Source organism: Callithrix jacchus, chromosome 11 (genome assembly GCF_049354715.1).
Source record: "Callithrix jacchus isolate 240 chromosome 11, calJac240_pri, whole genome shotgun sequence".
In the NCBI taxonomy this organism is placed as follows: domain Eukaryota; kingdom Metazoa; phylum Chordata; class Mammalia; order Primates; family Cebidae; genus Callithrix; species Callithrix jacchus.
Genome location: NC_133512.1, coordinates 66,708,694 through 66,731,129, shown reverse-complemented (window position 1 = coordinate 66,731,129; position 22,436 = coordinate 66,708,694). Strand labels below are relative to the sequence as shown.

General features: G+C 35.1%; 1 protein-coding gene across 12 annotated transcripts in view; it reads right to left on the bottom strand.

Moving 5' to 3' along the window:
• The window catches only part of PCLO (piccolo presynaptic cytomatrix protein), a 419,413-nt gene that overhangs the window by 385,446 nt on the left and 11,531 nt on the right, over nucleotides 1-22,436 (bottom strand). For all 12 annotated transcript variants that reach the window (XR_013524043.1, XR_013524044.1, XR_013524045.1 and 9 more), the window contains exon 3: nucleotides 4,243-5,649. Coding sequence is in view for 9 of the 12 variants with exons in the window: in XM_035253964.3 (XP_035109855.3) it covers nucleotides 4,243-5,649 (1,407 nt within the window). In the remaining 3 variants the exon portion in view is untranslated. The remainder of the gene's footprint in view (nucleotides 1-4,242; nucleotides 5,650-22,436) is intronic.

The window sequence follows — 22,436 nt, the reverse complement described above, 5'->3', positions numbered from 1 at the left end:
GTTTAAATTAATCAAAAATACAACTTTATTTTGAATTCATCATTTAATATTTTAACTAAATATTGCTCAATAAAAAGTAACATCAAATTTGTCTTAAAAAATTAATGACCTAAATTAATTTCCCAAAAATCTTTTCCTGCTGGCCAGCTTATAAACTTTCTTGTATTGATTTTAAAAGTGCTATTAGGTTTCTTTCTTTGCCGTGGATGCCAGAAATTTTTAATTAATGTAGATCTGCATTATGTTGTTGTTGTTGCTGCTATTATTATTATTTGAGACAAAGTCTCTCTCTGTTGTCCAGCCTGGAGTGCAGTGGGGTGATCTTAGTTCACTGCAACCACTGTCTCCCAGATTTAAGCAATTCTCCTTCTTCAGCTTCCTGAGTAGCTGGGACTTCAGACACGAACCACCACGCTGGCTTTTTCATATTTCTAGTAAAACAGGGTTTCATCATGTTGGCCAGGCTGGTCTCAAACTCCTGACCTCAAGTGATCCACCCCTTTGGGCTTCCACCATGCTGGCATTACAGTCATGAGCCACCATGCTGATCAGTCTCTATTATGTAATTCTTTTGAAACTAATTATTAGTAGAATTCCTTTTTCCTTATTGATTTCTCCTTATTGATAAGACTTTATTTAGTGTCTGTTTGTGTATGTAAATGCTTTTGAATATTAAATATATGTTTTTGAATGTATTAAGTAATGGTTATTAAAGTAAAGGGAAAATATGTGTTTGCAAACTAAGAAATGAAGGACATTCCCACTAGGCCATTTTTGAGTATTTAGTGGGAAATGTGGAAGCCACCCTGGTAGAGTAAAGATATCAAAAAAAATCTCAGTTACATCACTGGGTCTTAGCTTAAAAGATTCATTTGTTGCACAGTGACAAATATCTCCTAGAAATCCCTACATTATTTAGGCCATGAGTAATCATCTTGCTAAGGAAGCAAAATTATGACTCCAGGATTTCCTCAAACATGAGGAAACCTATTTACTTTTAAATCTTATTTTCACAGTAAAAAGTTAGCTTAGAAAAGGGTGGTAACAACAATAAAATAAATATCCATTATGAGTAATTTTGACTCATTTTGAATTTGATTACCAGATCAACAAAATTCACTAGGTAAATTGTTTGCCAACTAAGCTGTTTTTCTCAGCATGTTTTCAAATTCTGTAAGACTAGCTTTTTAAGAAAGCTCTATTGCTATTTTAAAAACTCCTTCCAAGACAAGGTATTTCCTGACTTGACAGAGATTAAAGCCTAAAGAATGGTCTCTTGCTGTTAGAGGATAAGGGATTATAGTACCATTTATACAAACAGGGCATCAGTCAGTTAAACAGTAAAGCTTAGACTGAGATCTGGCTGCACCCCAGGGCCTGCAGGGAGCCGTTGGCACTCCTTGGGTGCAGTCGTGGGTGTTGCGTAGGAAACAGGAAACAACCTTAGCGACAGGTGTGTTTGATTAATGAGGGGGAAAGAGGGAAACCATCTACAGCTCTGTAACCAATGACAAAATATGATGAACTCTTCTTACAACCAGAAAAATAGAACAGTCAAAAGGAGAAGAGGTCAGGGTGGCACCAGCAGGAAAAATGTTCTGTCTCCCAGAGTTCAGTATAGGAGAAGCAGAGGCTTATATTAGAGAGTTGGACATACTTTATTAGAAAATAAATGAAATTATTGAATTCTTTCTTGAGGGAATGCCACTTATTTACACTTCAGGCATAAAGTCTGAGTATTTTCTGAATGTTCTCTCTGAAACTGGCATGGAAGTATAGTACTAACCAGCCAGGCAGAAAATATTAGATCACAAGAAACATATTAGAAGCAGAATAAAGAAAACATAGACACAAAACAAAAATCTAGGAGGTGCTTTCCTAACTCCTGAGAGAAATGAAGATTTATTAGCAGGAACACTGCAATTTCTCCATGAATTACACCTGTTAATAGTATTTTTAGTTTTCTGGATACATATACATCTATACATAAAGGTATATGTATATATGTTTATATATATATATATATATATATATATCTGTGTGTGTGTACAAATGTATATACACACATGTACACATAGCTATGCAAGCACATTGTGCCACTCTTTTCAACCAACTTCTTTTGCCATTCCTCCAAAGTCCTAGGGAGTAATGACAGAGACTACCTGAACAGGTAATAACTCAGCTAACCTTCATTGATTCTTGATGCCAGGTGAACTTTACCTAGAAACTAGAGGTCATCAAGACCTTATACTAACTGAAAACTTCATGTACATTAGCATACTCAAGGTGAGCAAGGAATACTAGTTGCTTTTGTTAGATTTTCTTCCCTTCTGAAACATAATCTTCTAAATTCAAAGAAGTTGCGACAGAGCAAAAAAATCTGAACAATGACTGACTGTCTAATATGTTCACTCACCGTATTTGAAGTATGACCTCATCTAACCTATCAAAATACTTGAGACAATTTAGATTTCAAACTATTCAAAGGACTGAAATTCCACACATGTTCTTGGTAATTCTCTGCTTCATTCAAGAAATCTTCTTTCCAAATTACCACTTTCAAAGTATAATTTGCCAACACATAGAAAATCAAAAATTTCCCTGGAAGGTTTATTGTCTTTCTACCCAAGGAACTGTCATTACAGACTTCCAAATATTGACAAAATTCTAACAATTACTATAATCTAAATGTATATATATGTATGCATACCCATAAACATATATGTAAAATTTAAATTATAGTGCTCAACCTGCGCTTTTTACTATGTAAAAATATACTTTAAATGCAAAAAGTACAGTTTTGTTTTAAGAAACGAAGTTTGCTTTTTAACTGCATTGTGTTGATATGATAAGAATCCTCATTAAAGTACAATTTTTTTAATATATAAAATAAATACAATTGTATTGGGGAAAATTTTTCCCTCATAAATTCACAATCAAAAACCACTCTTCTAAAAGTATTTTTTTTAATTTAAGGTTTGTTTTATTTTGCTTTTACATTGAATCCAAAACACTGTAAGTAATAATGGTAGTTGTTACCACTCATGAAGTGCTGAGAAAAACTAAAACTTTATGTCCCTTTAAAATGAATCTTAGTTAAAATTATTCATCACAGCTAAAGAGAAAAAAAAATCTAAACTTGTAGCAACAACATTTTCATATAGTGTTAATTAGATCAAAGCAGACAAATGTCTTTTTAAAGTAAAACAAATTTTTCTATATTTTTTGAAAATATTTAACTCAAGAACATCACCAGAAACAAACTCTAAAGCTTATTTTATATAGATGCTAAAATCTGTTCAATTTTACCATCATAATGAATAACAAAATCAAGGACAGTGGAGTGAAATTATTCCTAAGTATTTTTTATTTATTTAAAATCTTGGAACAATTATTTAGATTAATTCCCAGACTGTTTATTAAAACATTGTTGTTACTTATCTAAGACAGCAGTAATTATTTAACCCCCAATCTCTCAAGATCCAGATATTGTAATAGCCCTAACATGCTATTAATGTTAATAGATTCTTTCTTTTATAACTGTATTAGAAATTCACCATCTGCTTTTTAGTCATTTACACTGCAGAGAAAATATTCTTATCATCCCATAAAAATACTTCACATTAGTTACAGAAATCCATATATCTTTTTTTTCTTTCCACAGTTCCTAGTACAGTGTCATCTCATATGGATGCCAGATAATATTCCCAACAGAATTTAAAAAAAGCCTAGATATATTTGAATCACTATTTTCTAGTAGGTAAAATTATTAATTTACACAAAGTTCTTAACAGTTTTTAACTGTTCTTAACATAATAGATTTTATGGTGTTTATGCATATTCAACCAAACTTCTTGTATTAATGTATTGCAGAGACTGGAAGGATTAGAGATGGGAATAATACATTAAAACCTTTATTTGGAGTTTACATGTGAAAACCAACTCAAAGCTGAGGGTCTTTATTTCATGAATGAGTGAATAATTGTTATATTAATTTAATAATTAAGATATTCATTTAACTTAGCTTACTTCATCTTCTTACTTATGGTACATTAACCCAGGAAAGTACAAATAACATGAACTCTTAGTAAGATGGTAAGCTGGGAGTAGTTAATTAAAACTTCTAAGATATTAATTTAGTTTCTTCACTAGAAATGTATTTTTTGCTCAGATATTTGGCACCCAAACATTTCAAAATAAACGCATAGACTCACATCCATATGTAATACATGTATTGCTTACCTCAGTCAGATGTGGTGTAGGGTTAAATCCACAAAGATTACACACTTGATTCTTGCATTCAGTGCAAGTATTGAAGTTAGGAGGATCCGTAGAACCTGTGTTGAGTTCAGTTTTGCAGAGAGGACAGGTTGATTCTGGTTTGGGAGAAAGCTCCAGTTTTGTGGGAAGGACAGCCTTTTGAGGCTCAGCTGCTAAAGATTTGCTATCCTTAACAGGTGGAGGCTTTTTTTCTGTTTCTGTTCGTTTTACTGTTGGAGCTTGTTCAGCTTTGGGCTCTAATTTTTCAGCTGCTGGGGCTTTTGTTTCCTTTTTCACAGGTATATTCTTTGCAGGCGCTGGTGGTGCTTGACCTGTGGATTTGGGTGGCCCTTGCGAAGTAGGTGGCTGTGAAGGGACAGGGGCTTGTTTCGTTGGGGCCCCTGGTCCACTTTGTGAATGAGGTCCAGGTTGGCCTGCAGTGGAAATTAAATTTGATGCCTGGCTGAAGATTGATGCTCCAAACCCAAAGAGTTTCCCAGTCACGGTCTCTTGAGGAGTTGTAGGCTGTGATTTGGGGGCATCAGTAATACTTCCCAGATTCAGACTGAAACGTCTTGACTGCTCCTGAGACTTTGGGGGCTGTTGAGGTGTGGGGACAGTTTGGCCAGTGGTAGGTCGTGGGCTAGGGGGTGTTGGTGACCCTTTTGGCACTGGCTTGGCATCTGGTTTAGGAGTTATTTTGGTTTGTGCTTTCTTGGGTTCTTCCTTCTTTTGAACTGGGTCAACTTGTTTTTGACCTTTGCTCTCTGAACTAGGCCCAGGATGTGAAATAATTTTTGAATCTGATGCAGGTCGAGGTATGGCTTTAGAGTCAACTGGGGTGATTTTTTCCCCTGTTGGTGGAAAACTTTGTGAGGGTTTGGCAGAGTCTGTTTTTAGAGGAGGGGTTGTTTTCTCTTCAGCTTGTGACTGTACTTTGGAGCTTGGAATATCAGGTTTTGTTGTTGCTGATGATGAAGATACAAGGTCTGTGGGTGGCTTTACTGTCTTGGTCTGCTTTGGTTTATCATCAGCGACAGGGGCCTTGTCCTGCTCAGATGGGACAGAAGATTCTTTGGGAGGGGCTGGCTTAGATGAAGAATCTGCCTCAGGAGGCTGCTTGGCCTTGGCTGAAGGAGAGCCGTGAAGGGTTGGTTGTTTCACTAGTGGTGGTGGCTTTTTAGGCTCAGGTGCCTTGGAGACATCCTGTTTTGGGGCAGCATCCTTCTTCGGGGAGGTCTGCTGTGACTGTGGGGATGATTTGCTCACTGCTGATGTTGAGGTAACAGGTGCAGTCTTCGGTTTGGGATGGGGTGATGATGGAACTGGAGCCAGATCCCCGCCTAGAGCTCTTTTCATCTGACAGTTCAAACAGAGCCACTCTTTTACCTAGAAATAATATAAAACAATGGTCACCAAGACAATAATACTGTAAAAATACAAAAATGTTTTCAAAACATGTATGCTGCCATTTGAAACTCTCTCTCATTATTCAAAGCAGAAAATAGAGAAAAGTATCTTAATCAATTGATATTAAAATTTATTTTAATGATATTAAAATATAGTAAATCAACTTCAGGGACTAAAGTACCCTATATTTTAAATAAAATATAAAGCTATATTTTCAAAATCAAAATATAGCTTTCAGTTTCTGCTAATGGTAATTGTTATTCTTTGCCTTTGATTTACTTAAATTTTGATTATTCCAAGAATTATAAAACCACGTATAATTTAAGAAAAAGCAACTTTTATGTTTTTTCTAACAAGCTTTCATAAAACTTGTTTTTTCTTAGATTATATGTGGTTTTCTATCTATGGGAATAAAACGTGTTAGATACCATAAACAAGTTATGAGAGTTATTTTCTCTATTGATGGCTCATAATCAATTTTTAGATGATATACCACTCAGAGTAGGATTGCTAAATTATGAATACACTGCCAATTTTTTAAATACAAATTGTTAACCATGCTGAGATAGAAAGAGAACATTCTCTATTAAGAAAGTAAATAAAAATAATAGCACTCCTTCAAATGATCACAAATAGCATGATTTAACAGAGGAAACATGGTTTCCTTAGAAATTTTATGAAGATACTTGAAAAAGCAATATAAGTAAGTGATGTACATATTTGATTGGTGATATATATTTGTAAAATGTATGCATGTGAATGAGAGGTGTATATATATATATATATATATGAGATATACATATATATATGCACACATAATTGCAAATGTTTTTTGTATTACATCAATTGTGAAATGACATGTTTGATACCACACTTTAGAAGATAAGTGGGCCGGGTGCGGTGGCTCAAGCCTGTAATCCCAGCACTTTGGGAGGCCGAGGCGGGTGGATCACGAGGTCAAGAGATCGAGACCATCCTGGTCAACATGGTGAAACCCCGTCTCTACTAAAGATACAAAAAAAAAATTAGCTGGGCGTGATGGCGTGTGCCTGTAATCCCAGCTACTCAGGAGGCTGAGGCAGGAGAATTGCCTGAACCCAGGAGGCGGAGGTTGTGGTGAGCCAAGATCGCGCCATTGCACTCCAGCCTGGGTAACAAGCAAAACTCCGTCTCAAAAAAAAAAAAAAAAAAAAGAAGATAAGTGAAAAATATTTATGTTTAACATTTATCCTTTTTATTATTTCGAAACAATGTTTCCTTATAATAATTTTAAATATTACCAAAATAATTCAGAATGTATAATTCTACCATGATCCAACCTTCTCCACCCAATGTAACCAATGTTAACAATTTGGCACTGAAATTCTTTGTACAGAATGCTGCACAATTTAAAAAATATATAAATATATGGAGCATAGGCACCTGACAAACTTCCCACAGTACAAAATTGCAAGTGTTCATCTGGCAAACAGTACATTGTCTATTCTCAAACAATTTCTTTTTGAAAAAAAATTGAATTATTCACTCATAAACATTTTAAAGCTTCTTTGAAATTATTTAAACTGGTACATGAGTTTAAATAATTTCAAAGAAGCTTTATTTTGCACTCTCATGGAAAGTAAACTTATGTTTGGAGAAGGTTGAGAGATTTTCAATTTAAACTGAAATGTTATACTTCTGATTTAAAAACTGAATCGAAAAGTAAAATTATCATATAGCTTAATATGGGTGGTAGGTACTTGGATATTCATTATATTTGTTTTCAATATGGGTGTTGTATTCCTGTGTACTCACTACATTGTCTTAACTTTTCTATATGATTAAAGCATTTCATAAAATAAATAATTCTTTATACATATAAATATTTGATGTCCTAAAAGAATCAAACAATTGCTACTTCTGAAAGTACCATGACAAAAGGCAGGCAAAAATGTAAGAAAATCTTCACTCAATTTTCCGTAATGGAAGGAAATATGCCTATAAATATACATCTACCCACTCACCCATATCCCCTATTATCAATGTCACCTCTGCTGTTCTACTATGCGTTTTTTTTCATTAATTTTATTCCATAGCCTCACAGGATCACCTCATAATCATGCAGACAGACAAGATAAAAGAAGAAAAATAAAATTAAAGGCATAATTCTTAAATGTATAGTCACTGACTTTTTCTATAAAATACCTATTACATGCAAGATCTATATCCATATTAACTAGTTTAAATTTAAAATTTCTAGGATTAGCAATTTTCATTACCATTAATTGCTCGTATTCTTTTTAACAAGTGTCATAACTAGTTTCAAAATAAATGATACCTATTCTTTTATTCAAATATTTATTGAGCGCCTTCTACAAGGCAAATATCACTGAATAAAAGAAGCAAAAATCATGCTGGGCACTGTGGCTCACGCCTATAATCCCAGCACTTTGGAAGGCTGAGGTGGGCAGATACGCTGAGGTCAGGAGTTCAAGACCAGTCTGGCCAACATGGTGAAACTCTGTCTTTACTAAAAGTATAAAAATTAGCCAGGCGAGGTGCTGCATGCCTGTAGTTTTAGCCATTTGGGAGGCTGAAGCAGGAGAATTGCTTAAACCCGGTAGGCGGAGGTTGCATTGAGCCAAGATCGCACCATTGCACTCTAGCTTGGGTGACAGAGCAAGACTGCCTCAAAAAAAAAAAAAGAAGCAAAAAATCTCTGTCCTGATGGAGGCTATATTAAAGTGGAAGAGTCATATAACATCCAAACAAATGAATGCATAAGACAATTTCAAGGTTATGGTAGATAAAAGTGCGAGTTGAACAACGAGAACACATGGACACGGGAAGGGGAACATCACACACTGGGACCTGTTGGGGGATAGGAGGCTAGGGGAGGGATAGCATCAGGAGAAATACCTAATGTAGATGAAGGGTTGATGGGCACAGCAAACCACCATGGCACATGTAATACCTATGCCACAAACCTGCACGTTCTACACATATGTCCCAAAACTTAAAGTATAATACAAGAAAAGAGATTAAGTAAAAGAAAATTATGACATAAAATCCCTATTCAAATTGTTTTAAAAAGAGAAAACAATTATGTTTAGATAATAGCAGACAATATAGATGGCAGAAGTAAAGCCTCATCATATTTTCTAACATAATTTTCTGATAAACTTGATTAAATATAAATTTTAAATATCACTAACCATATAGAAGAAATAAATTTAAAACTTCACAAAAAATAAAGTACAGTAAATGAAGATAAGATGTACTTGAAAAAAACTGAATAAAGATTCTACATATATGAAAAAGCCTGATGATATTGCAGTGATTCTGTTCTTTCCTGCTAGTTTCTCTTTTTGTTCTCTGAAAAAATGTCTTTGGATGTATTTGCTTTCATTAGTAAAATTCTAAGTTTCTTTGCAATCTGAACATTGGAGCTTCACACATAGCCAGTAGGCTCAAACATTATTTTTTGACAACTGTAAAATTAGAACACTACCAGGCATATCTAATGTATGATGTGTATGAACACTGGGACACATTTTATACTACCTGTATTCCAAAATCAAATGATTCACTGTGGTTTATAAATGTATATGGATATACCTCTACCTAAGCAGAGGATGAGTAAAAGGGAGGTAGAAAATAGGAGTCACTTTCCCTTCAACAGGGAGAGAATTCTGCTTTTCTCCGAATATACCCTTTGTTTGAACAGACTCTATTCCCTCATCTTGTAATGACCACATTTATTTTAACTTTGATAACACAGAAAAGATATTTGATCCATCAATGTCCCCTCTCAGTGCTAGAATACAGGTTGAAATCATTATCTATAGCTAGCACAATATAAAAAACTTTTATCATCTTAGGATTTTTAAGAATGTGCTTCCTTTTTATTTAATTCTACTGGCTAAATCTGTTGAAGGTAGAAGTGATTTGTATTTCAGCACTTAACAGTCTTGTACTGAAAAACAGCAGCATTTGCAAGCCCCTGCTTCAACTGACAAAAAAGAAAAAACAGAATGAAAAATCTTTCCTATATATTGAGCAAATGAAAAAGTTCATAACCAGCCCTAGCATTCACATCGTGAACCACCTTTGCTGTCAGTAAGGTCTTTCACAGTGCAGTCAGGGTGAACAACGAACAGTAATACTCCACTGCTTTCTCAGTTATACAAGTTCAAAATCCTATAATATTTTTACCACATTCCCACTTATGCTAAAGTGGACTGCTCATGAAAGGTAATTCCCCATTCATTTTCTCACATTTCCAAAGCCACTGTCTCTCATTTGTCCATTATTATTTCTCAAACACTTCACATTTTCACCAAAAGTAACCTGCTTAATACAACCACTCCCCTTCCAACCTCAATGCCTCAATGCCTTTATCTATGAAATTAAATAAGATTTTGTACAATGTTCTTATGCTAGTACTTATGCCATTCTGCTAATTCCAACCCTGCATCTCCCAAAAAGCTCAAAACAACAAACTGTCAAGACTTACTCATAGTAGTCTATTAATCTCCAGTGTATAAACGACCCTTTAAACCAGTTCATAAATATTTTTTGAACTGGTTTGAATTAAATAAATTTAAAATGTTTAACTGTGCTCTGTGTTTACTGTGAATCTCCCACGGTTTAGCCAATCTGCAGAGCATTCTCAAGATGCATGCCATTCTCCACAGAACTCTACTTTGTACCTTAGGCCACTGAAAATCTATTCTCATTTTGATTCAAAATGAAGAGTCTCTCATAATTACAACATCTGCTAGCCATAAATATTTTTCCTGCCTAGAGATAATCATTGTCTTGTTTCACTTCCAAAATTAAACCTTTATCTCCAATACTCTATATTGGATAACGGGCATACCTGCTGCCAGTTACACATAATACCTATAATGTACTTGGTCCATTCATTCTACATGATTGGGTTTTCATCTACTATAGCCATAAATTAAAATCTTAGAAGATTTTAGTCCTTATCGCCTCCCCATGCCTGCCTGATTCATAGAAGATAGAAAAGTTAGACAATATCTGCAGCTGTGCCTGATTCATAGAAGATGACTCTCACAAAGATTTCCTAAACAATTTCCCAAGTGCCCTGTCAAAAGCAGCAACATTATACTACAATCCACATTCATTTGATAAATGGTGGGAGAAATGAAATAAACTATACCAGGAGAGACTACAACCATAACAATGTATCCTGAAAGGACTCTTATTTCAATGTGCAAACATTTAAAGGGAAGAATCCAACTTTCTTAGATAGACATGTCAAGCCTGAACTTTTCCTAAATTCTAGATTTTATATGACAAATAAGGAAAAATAGCCATCTTTGTTTCTCTGCCTATAGCCTTACATACAGAAGATATATAAATGAAATTCAAGGTCTGAAGACACAATTGTTTTATGAGCTACTTAAACTCAATTATCTCTATGAAAAGGAACAAAAGAAAGGCTTAAAAGTATTTCTTCCTTTAGTCTTCTGATTTAATGTACAATATAAATGGGGGTAAGAAGATGATCAGACAGGATTTCTGCTCATTCTGAGGCCACTGTGTATTCTAATGTGGATCTGCATATAATTCCAACACACCTGTCTGCTTAATTCAATCCCTGCAGTTTTATTTTGTTAAACCTTTCTTATGCATAAGAGGTGTCAAATAAAGTAATACAACTTCATTGGCAAAGGCCTTTCATAGATAATCATGAGTCCTGTTTAGATTTTCAAGAAGTACTACTTGAAGGTTTAATTGTGAACTTCACATGAAGAGTATCAATTAATGGTGCCACTTTAAAAAAAGTATCAAATCTATTGATTACCAAAAAATTATATTCTGATTTTTAAGAGTGTATCTTCAACAATGACTCAAAATAATCAACTTGATACAACTAAGCAAAGAAGGGAATTGGTAAATTTGGGGGTTTCAGAATTAAAGCATATTCCTGCTCAGAATTATTATTAATTTATTAAGATTCAAAACAGAATGGAAGCCGCTCCTCGACACACAAAATTCCAGAAAGCATAATAATATCCTCTCTTCTATGTAACTCTAACTGGAAAATTTAAACACATCTACATAATATTCATAATATGACCTCTGCTCAATTATATAGCAGTAGTACTCGGAATAGTGAAACATCAAAAGAACAAACACAATGTTAGGAATTTATATTTCCACCTTTTTGTACTGTTCACATCAGCTGTTAAATAAATTTTCTTCAATCATGTTCTTTTCCTGTCTTTGTAGAATAAAACCTGTTCGGCTTTTACTTTTAAACTCATAACAACTAAACTTTTCTGCAAACCCTAACATCTAAATGAACTATTTACTTCATCAAAGCAGTATCCCCATTCTCTCTTACCTGAGTCCCGATTCCCAGTCAACTGTGGGCTCCTCTCAGGTTTACCTAAATGCTATCCATCTTTTAGAAACCACATTGAATTTCCTCCCTCATGTATTATTCTTTCATCAATTAATGCCTGCTGTTTCCCAACTATTACAGTACCATTATACCCTGAACCACAGCATTTAAATTCAAATATGTAGTGGTTTACAGTATTTTCCAATTGTTTCCTCTTGTCTTCTCATACAGAGTTTTAAAAGGAGCAAACACTGCCGGGTGCAGTGGCTCAAGTCTCTAATCCCAGCACTTTGGGAGGCCCAGGCAGGTGGATGACCTGAGGTCAGGAGTTCAAAACTGTCCTGGCCAACATGGTGAAACCCTGTCTCTACTAAAAATACAAAAATTAGCCTGGTGTGCTGGCATGCACCTATATTCCCAGCTACTAGGGAGGCTGAGGCTACAGAATTGCTTGAACTTGGAAGGTAGAGGTTGCAGTGAGCTGAGATCACTGCAATCCAGCCTGGGAGACAAAGCAAGACTCTCTCTCAAAGAAGGAAGGGAAGGGAAGGGAAAAGGGAAAAGGGAAGGGAGAGAGAGAGAAAGAAAGCAAGAGAAAGAAAGAGCAAACACTTAGGTAATTTTTAGATATTTAAAGGTAAACTATTCAAAAGGTTTTTCTCCCACTTCTCATCAAATTATTTAAAAATATTTATTGAAAACCTTCTATTATTTTGAATACCAACAAAATACATAATGTAACCAGACTAAGGTTTGATAACAGATTACACTGGACTGCTTAAACCACGAGCTCCCCCACAGATCAGTTCAGTTACTCCCTAACAGCAGTTTGGATTCAGATGACTCACTGTAGTTGACATCTTTAGCTATTCATATTCATGCATAATTTATTTTGGTTAAAAACTAGACACTAGTATTCCTCAGAACTGTGATGACATACTCAGCAACTTAATAAAACAACTTTCTTTAAAATAATACATCCAGAAATTTAATGGATATCTCCTCTCTGAAATTGCATTGACTATGGTTTCTCCTGTGTAATTCATTAGCCATAAACATACCTTGTAAAACATAAACTAAATATGCACTATTTTCACCATAATAATGCTCACTGAATGCTAGCAATAATATTTCTAAATCATTACAAATAGAATCAAGTGATAAAAGCATATTTCAATGTTTTTCAGGATTGCCCAAAACAAAACAAAAACCTAACACTTTCACCAAAGCATAATTTATAAAATAATTACAGTACATGAACATGAAAGTGTATCCATATTGTATCACAATTACAAAGAGAGAGGAGGCTCTCAAATCAGTAAATTGAACTTACATACATTATGCATTAATACTTCTAAACTGCCTCTCATATGGTGAATTCAAACTTTTACACTTCAGTTGATTAACACACACCTAGGTCTACCATACAATATTGCAGCCTGTGATCCAATGGTTCCAAAGACAGTGTTTGTGTAATTATTTGAAGAGTTTATTGCATTGTCCTCATTATTTCATTTAGAAATAACAAACGATTATATTTGTGAAAAAAATCAAAGGTCTGAATATGAACTCATTCTATATGCTGAAAGCAGCATATCTTTAAATTATATCAGAGGCTCACTAGAATTAAGCCAATTACCTGCATGTTGACTTGAGAAAAAAATAAATATATTTTTAAAAATATATGAAATGGCCAGGCACAGTGGCTCATGCCTGTAATCCCCACACTTTGGGAGGCTGAGGTGGGCAGATCGCCAGGGGTCAAGAATTCGAGATCAGCCTGACCAAAATAGTAGAACCCTGTCTCTACTAAAAATACAAAATTAGCCAGGTGTGGTAGCACATGCCTGTAATCCCAGCTACTTGGGAGGCTGAGGCAGGAGAATTGCTTAAATCTGGGAGGCAGAGGTTTCAGTGAGCAGAGATCACCAGCCTAGAGCAAAATTCCGTCTCATAAAAAAAAAAAAGATAAAAATATATAAACTCTTTCAATATATTAAGGCTTCTATTAAAAAAGAATGCTCATAAGGAACTTTTAGCCTAATTTAGCTTCTGTGAATAGACAACTTTCAATTATTAAAATTTTACAACTAGCATATGTTATGACCATTTAATAGTATATTTAGGAAAAATCTCTTTGTAAAATTATGATTAATCTACATTATATTATTTTAAGAAATGTTTTACAACATTTTTTGTTATAGTTTATTTCCTTCTAGTTCTTGAACCCATTAACAGTATATATTAACTATCCTGTCAATACATTTAAAACTTTAAATAAATTTTAGAAGATCTACATATTAATTTTTTCCCAAAAATACAATTATGGAACCCCAATCACATGTTCACATAGTAAAGCCTGCTACTTGATTTCTTTAAATAGTGTTACATAAGTAGAAATCTGTTCCTAAGAGTTGTTTTAAGTATTCAACTGGTAACGCTTACTTTACTGAACAAACAGAAGTGTCATATTTCTATAAATTGTTTTGCAAGTGATAATGTTTTATTAGAGAGAAAAAAATAGGAAAGGTACTTTACTACCTTATATTGAAGTGAGAACTGATCTAATCTATATGTACTTTATCATACTCTCTTTTACAAATGAGATTCCATCTTAAATTGCTAAGCTTTTGGCTTTCTTTTTAGACTCTAAGTTCTATTTCTGACAGTGGCCAGTTAAAGTCATGACCTTCATCATCTCCAGTCTCAATTTTGAACAGAGTGGAGTTCACAGCTTTCTTAGAGAACAAAGAAGTATGAATCAATATAAGACTCTGGTTTGGACAGAAGTATATAGAAAGGCAAAAAAAAACAAGTGGTCTTTTTTTTTTTTTTTTTTGAGACGGAGTTTCGCTCTTGTTACCCAGGCTGGAGTGCAATGGCACAATCTCGGCTCACCGCAACGTCCGCCTCCGGGGTTCAGGCAATTCTCCTGCCTCAGCCTCCCGAGTAGCTGGGATTACAGGCACGCGCCACCATGCCAGCTAATTTTTTGTATTTTTGGTAGAGACGGGGTTTCACCATGTTGACCAGGATGGTCTCGATCTCTTGACCTCATGATCCACCCGCCTCGGCCTCCCAAAGTGCTGGGATTACAGGCTTGAGCCACCGCGCCCGGCCCAAAAAGTGCTCTTAAACCTGGGTTTTTAAAAAACAAATATTCCAGAAATATCCCTGCCAAGAACATTAATTTCTTTTTAACTTTAAGGACATGTAAAATGTACACAAATACATACACTTGCCATAACCTAGAAATTCAGAAAATGGTATGGTGAATCAAGTAATCCAATTAAGGACAATGTGATCTCCTATAAAAAGATGCTAAATTTTGGGTCAGCAAATCTCACCTCTTGTATGAGATCCATTGCCAAGTAATTCTGTGACCTTGTAAGTCATTTAAATTCTTAACCCCAGTTTTCTTATTTACCAATGGAGTAAAAAATGATGGTGCTATCCCTATATGCCCATTAGAATGTTATAAAGATTCTTAGTAGTAGTTGTAATAGTAATAACAATGAATGGTTACCCATAATTTTAATTTCAGTGCCTTTCTACTTATATTGCCAAATGTGATCTTTAACTTACAAATACTCTCACATTACAAATAACAAAAAATGACTTAAAAAAATAAAGACACCTGACCAAATCAAACAACAAATAAGTAGCTGAGCTATGTAGGATTCATACCCAAGTTGCCCAAGTTTAAAATCTCATATTTTCCAAAGCACCATCTCATAATTAATTTATCAAAAAGCATGGCAGATTTCAAAATACTTTATAATATGAACTCTGATTTTCTTGATCTCTTTGCTCTTTAAAATGTGGATACCACCTCATTAAAAGGGTATTAAATGACAAAATGCATAAAATGTGCCTGGTGCCCAGTTTGAAATGCATGATGTTCAAACTATGATCTCTCTTTCCTGTGATAACAGACCTTTCTTACTGAAGTAAGACAAAGACAAAAAACATTGTGATGAAAATTTTGCTTCTTATCAAAGGTAACAAGAAGTTCTTATCAGTGAATTCATAGTCATGTCAGTAAGAATGGACATATGTGAGAGGCAGAGCTAGGACCAGAACCCATATTGTTTGACACCTCACTGATGCACTTCATGCTATTATTACTTTAAGGGCAACTAGCATAAACTTCCAATACATTATTTACAACTTTATCTTCAATGTAATATCTTTGAAATATTTATATAAGAGCTCATATTTATCTAAACTCAGATTAAGATACCAAGAGAACTATTAGAAACTGTTAGATATGTGTGCTTTCTCAAGGAATATAAACAATGAACCTACTACTGTGTTTAGCTTGCTGAGCCAATAACTAATCTTTTTTTGGTAGGGGGCGCTGAGTTTTGTTCTTGTGGCCCAGGCTGGAGTGCAGTGGCATGTCCTCGGCTCACTGCAACTTCCACCTCCCTGGTTCAAGTGATTCTCCTGCCTCAGCCTTGAGAGCAGCAGAGATTACAGGCACCTGCCACCACGCCCAGCTAATTTTTTCATATTTTTAGTAGAAACAGGGTTTCACCATATTGGCCAAGCTGGTCTCAAACTCCTGACCTCAATTGATCCACCCACCTAAGCCTCCCAAAGTGCTGGGATTACAGGCGTAAACCACTGCACCCAGCCCCAGTAAATGATGTTAACGGTGGGTATCTGCCTTCACAGCAGAACATCTGTTCCTACCAAGCTATATAGATCACTCTACCTGTTGTAATAATATATAACAACAGGCTTACTAGATATTATTAAAGCTGGCTCTCCAGAAAGATACTTGAAACATCTAGTGATTTAAAAGCTAAAAGTAAAAAAAAAAAAAAAAAAAAAAAAAAAAGGTTTTGGTTCTAATGATTAAACTTATGTATGTATATAATATTAATATTGCATATAATGTATATACCTGAGTGTATATTAACATATAAATCCAGGGACTATCCAAATCATAAGAAAACAGTGCAAATAGGATCACATCAAAGTTGAGAGCTAAACAAATACAGTGTTTGTAAATACAATTAAATAAGATATATTTTTAAATGATTGAATTATATTCCTTTCTTTTCATTAGAAAACTATTTTAAAGATAAATTCATTTTGTTATAATTAGGATATTCTCATTTTAAATAGTACGAATGATACCATAGAGATTATCAGAGAATTGCAAAAAAACCAATATTCTTTGTTTTCCAAAATCCTTATCCATATAATCTAGGTACTTCATTTTTCTCTATTGGTTTCATGTAAACATTAGGATCAGCTAAAGCACACATGGCTGTGACAATCAAAGAATGAACAAAGAAACTGACCAAACTTGGCATCACAGGCTTAAAATATTTCAAATCTTGTTATTCAGAATGAAAAATTCTTGACATTTTACCAAGAAGAATATCAAGGTTGAAGATGTAAAAATGAAGAATCAAGTCCTTTAACCCTTTATATCATATACTTATTTAAACATTTGATGATTTCAAGTTATTAAATTACTCCAGTGTAAATTTTAGTTATAACATGAATGTACAAGTTTTAAAAAATAGTGCATAAATGCATGACATAAAAAGTTAAAGCCTCCCTCACTACCACTAAGCCTTACTTTCTGGAATCAATCATTATTAACTTTTGCTTTTAGTTTGTGTGTGTGTGTGTGTGTGTGTGTGTTTGCTATAAGAATATCAAATAGTAGGTTTTGATTTTATTTTTATGTATAAACTAAAAATATAATGTATTTTTACCTTGTTATCAAAGGTGAATTTTTTTCCTAAGACAACATTATACTATTAGCTGTTTTTAGGAATAGAAATAGCTCTTTATGCAGTGGACTTCATGAAATGCCCATTCCTCTTCATCCACATTACAACAGGCAGGAGTGAAGAGAACATCTCAGAGTTATACATATTCCGAGGTACATTCACATGCTTTCCTTCCTTACCACTCTCACCCTTGACCCACAGCCTCAGTAAGGACTACAGTCACTGATTAGAATTTTAGGCACCATTAAAAATTACTGATTGCCAAGTAACTCATCACTTTCAGACTGCAATCTCCCAATGTGAGTGAGGGAACCCCACAACCCAACCCCATCCCTCTCTTGGTACATACAAGAACCCTTCCCTACTTCAACGTTTTTCATAATACATTTTCATCTGTCTCATCATGTTTCATTTATTTGTGACTCTTAACTAGAATGCATGTTCCATAAAGGAAGGATTTTCTCAACTTTGTTCACTCTTAAATTCCCAGAGACTAGAATACACCTGAAGTATGGTAGATACTAAATAATTAAATAATTTTTTCTTTTGATTTTAAACTCTATGTAATTTGGGAAAATTTTAGGTCCTTATTTTCCAACCATTAACTGAGCTCCTTTTATTATTATTATTATTATTATTATTATATTTTAAGTTCTGGGGTACATGTGCAGAATGTGTGGGTTTGTTACATAGGTATACACATGCCTTGGTGGTTTGCTGCATCCATCAACCCGTCATCTACGTTAGGTACTTCTCCTAATGTTATTTCTCCCCAATCCCCCCACCACCTGCTATCCCTCTCCTAATCCCAGGCTGTGGTGCAATGGCACAATCTTGGCTCACTGCAACCTTTGCCTCCCGGGTTCAAGTGATTCTCCTGCCTCAGCCTCCTGAGTAGCTGGGATTACAGGTGCATGCCACCACACCTGGCTAATTTCTTGTATCTTTGGTAGAGACAGGGTTTTACAATGTTAGCCAGGCTGGTCTCAAACTTGTGACCTCATGATCCACTTGCCTCGGCCTTCCAAAATGCTGGGATTACAGATGTGAGCCATCGCGCTTGGCCCTGAGTTCCTGTTTTTACCCTCAACCAGCCCATTGAAATCTGTGTATGTTAATTACAGAGGAGATGTTAATTACAGAGGAAATATCTTCTTACAGATCTCTCAGGAATAGTAAGAATTTTCATACATTTTTTTGAAGAATGAACTTTTTCCTATGAGGTTGTTTTTGTTGTTGTTTCTATCAGTTCACATGTATCATTCATGTGGTATTATTGCTAAAATGTCTATTTAGGCCCTTAATCCACTCATAAGTAATCAACAGTTTTTTGTCTATTTGTAGACAACTCTGCTTCTCCATTTGTTCTCTACTTTGAATGAGAGAAAACAGGATGGCAGGGGGTCAGTGTCCAAGTAAGGACAGTTTTACTCTGATGATAATAGTTTAGTACATTTGACTCATAGATGATTAATGTTCTATTTGTTTTCTTTTTTGCAATACCCCATTGTAGGAAGGGAGTATCGCCTCCGCTTCTATTTTTCTTTTTGAAGGTCCTCATTGTCTCATGGGGGCCCTTCCTCAGACAGGTCACCTTTTTATTTGTGGATTAATCTTTGGCTTTAGCCTGAAAGGGTTCCTCCTCTAACTTGTCCTCCATGTGAAGATTAAGAAAGAAAACAATTGTCCATTTGTTCCTACTGTAGTTTTATAATTTACTCTTTGATTACTACCCACATCACACTACTGCTTTTTATATTCGTTGATTCCAAGTTAGGGCTTCTCTGAGGTCTCCTGAGTAGCCACATGGACAGTGGTTTTCTCAGCTATTTGTCTTTTCCATTTTCTTTCTACCTTCAAGGAATTCTTCAACACACCAACTTACGTTTTTGGAGCTCTTTCACATTTCCTGGAATGACTATACTTTAAATCTTTTAAAAAGTGAGACTTTAAGACAGAGGAGATGAGCATTTGTGTGCTCAGTCCTCCTTTTTAAAAGAAACTGTGTGGCAGTTTTGCTTAGAATTTAAGGTTAAAAAAAAAAAGTCTTTATGCTGAAAACAGCAAGCAACTAAAAAAAGAACATCCTCTTTTCTAAAAGTTCTTTCAGTTACTTCATCATCAGGAATGTCTTACAGGCTTTCTCTCTCCACAGATTCCAGCCTCCCGACATTTGGCATAACTCCACTATTTTCTACCAGCTCTTCTGAACAACTTCTCCCCATTTATCTCACCAGAAGAAAAATATGCAGGATTATGCACAAAAAGATCACGGCCAGTGAAGCCATTTTACCCAACTGAAGAATTTCAGTCATTTTTTGTTTTGACTTTTAGTAATTGGAGAAGGTTTATATGCAAGATTATTTATGCAAGTCTATTTATGCAAGTCAAGGAGTTCTTTGTTTTAGTTCATTAAAGTGGCTCTGGTTTTGTTAGACAAAATATCTGGCTTCTGCCAAAAGCCTGATTAATATATGTGTCATAATGACTAAAAAATTGATAAGAAAACTTCACTTAAATCCTTTTTAATCCCTAACATTTGGCTCACTTTCAACATTCTGAAAAGTGACAAGTCATTTTCACTTACTACAATTAAATAACAGATGGGAAAATTACCAAACTTTAGGGACAAGCCTTTAAACCTCTGTTTCTAAATCTATCTTGAGTAAGGCTACATACCAAAAGATATAAAGTAAATCAACAAAAACAACAATAAACACACTTCAGCCTCCAATTAGAAAGCAATGTTCAGGTCATGTGTCAAAATGCTAGCACAAAGACAGGAGGAATATTAGAGAGATTTATTCAATTATGTGGGCTAAAAAGAGATACAGCGATAAACTCCTCTGGTCAAGGTCTGAGCATCAAAGGTCTAGGCTTGGAGCCAGTGGATTCTTAAGGATTGTTTGAAACAGCACACAACTTGACAGCCTCCAGAGAGGACTGCTAATTTAAAGGGGATCCTTCTCACACAGATGCTTGGGTTGCCTAAAGTGCTCATGTGTGTCAGGGGCTGGTTGGAAGGTGATGATTGGTGAATTTGTAACTAAGGAAGTAAATATGTCTGCCTCCTTCAAGCTTGAGGCTAAGTGTAGCTAATTATCCAGTCCTTCCTTCCTTCCCAGACCCGGCAGTCATTAGAGAGCCATGACTGTCACAAACAAATACAGTCATAATTCTAATAGATTAGTAACAAAAAATGTTAGAGAAATTCTTCCTAAGTTTTTCAAGGAATAGTAAATATATCTATTTTACCCATACAATATACATGTAAAGTGTTACTTGCATATAAACATCAAGCTGGAAAATAATAAATTTCATGTAATTGTACCAAAGGATGTCCAGCTTCTGTACCTATCTTACATAGAAAAATTGTTTACTCAATCTGGATATTTGAGGGCAACTTGACCCAGAATGTTACATCCTCTTTGAAAGATGCAGATTTACTTTTTCATGGATACATATGAGAGTTATGGTGGCTACACCACAACTGTGACAGAAGTGGTGGTTTTCCCCAAAATTTCATCCACTTTATCTCCTGCAACAGAAGCTTACAGCCTCTCTCCAGAGCTCTAACTTCTCAACTCTGACCTTCATATAATTTAGGAGTCTGAGAAACTTGCCATTTGGTAGGTAGTATTAGAAAACAAACAAGCCCATTCAAAAGTGGGCAAAGGATATGAACAGATACTTTACGAAAGAAGACATATATGAGGCCAACAATCATATGAAAAAATGCTCATCGTCACTGGTCATCAGAGAGATGCAAATCAAAACCACATTGAGATACCATCTCACGCCAGTTAGAATGGCGATCATTAAAAAATCTGGAGACAACAGATGCTGGAGAGGATGTGGAGAAAAAGGAACACTTTTACACTGTTGGTGGGAGTGTAAATTAGTTCAACCATTGTGGAAGACGGTGTGGCGATTCCTCAAGGCCTTAGAAATAGAAATTCCATTTGACCCAGCAATCCCATTACTGGGTATATATCCAAAAGACTATAAATCGTTCTACTCTAAGGACACATGTACACGAATGTTCATTGCAGCACTGTTTACAATAGCAAAGACCTGGAATCAACCCAAATGCCCACTGATAATAGACTGGATTGGAAAAATGTGGCACATATACACCATGGAATATTATGCAGCAATCAGAAATGATGAGTTCGTGTCGTTTGTAGGGACATGGATGAATCTGGAAAACATCATCCTCAGCAAACTGACACAAGAACAGAAAATGAAACACCGCATATTCTCACTCATAGGTGGGTGATGAAAAATGAGAACACATGGACACAGAAAGGAGAGTACTAAACACTGGGGTCTATTGGGGGGAAAAGGGGAGGGCCAGTGGGACGGGGAGGTGGGGAGGGATAGCATGGGGTGAAATGCCAAATGCGGGTGAAGGGGAGAAGAAAAGCAAAGCACACTGCCATGTGTGTACCTACGCAACTGTCTTGCATGCTCTGCTCATGTACCCCAAAACCTATAATCCAATAAAAAATTAAAAAAAAAAAAAAAAAAAAAGAAAAGATGGCTTTCTAGAATTCAGAATTAGAACTTTTTATTGCATTTTTTCTTATAGGAAAAAATCAAGGAAAATTAAATGAAATGATATTACTAATATATTGATCCAATGTCTTTAG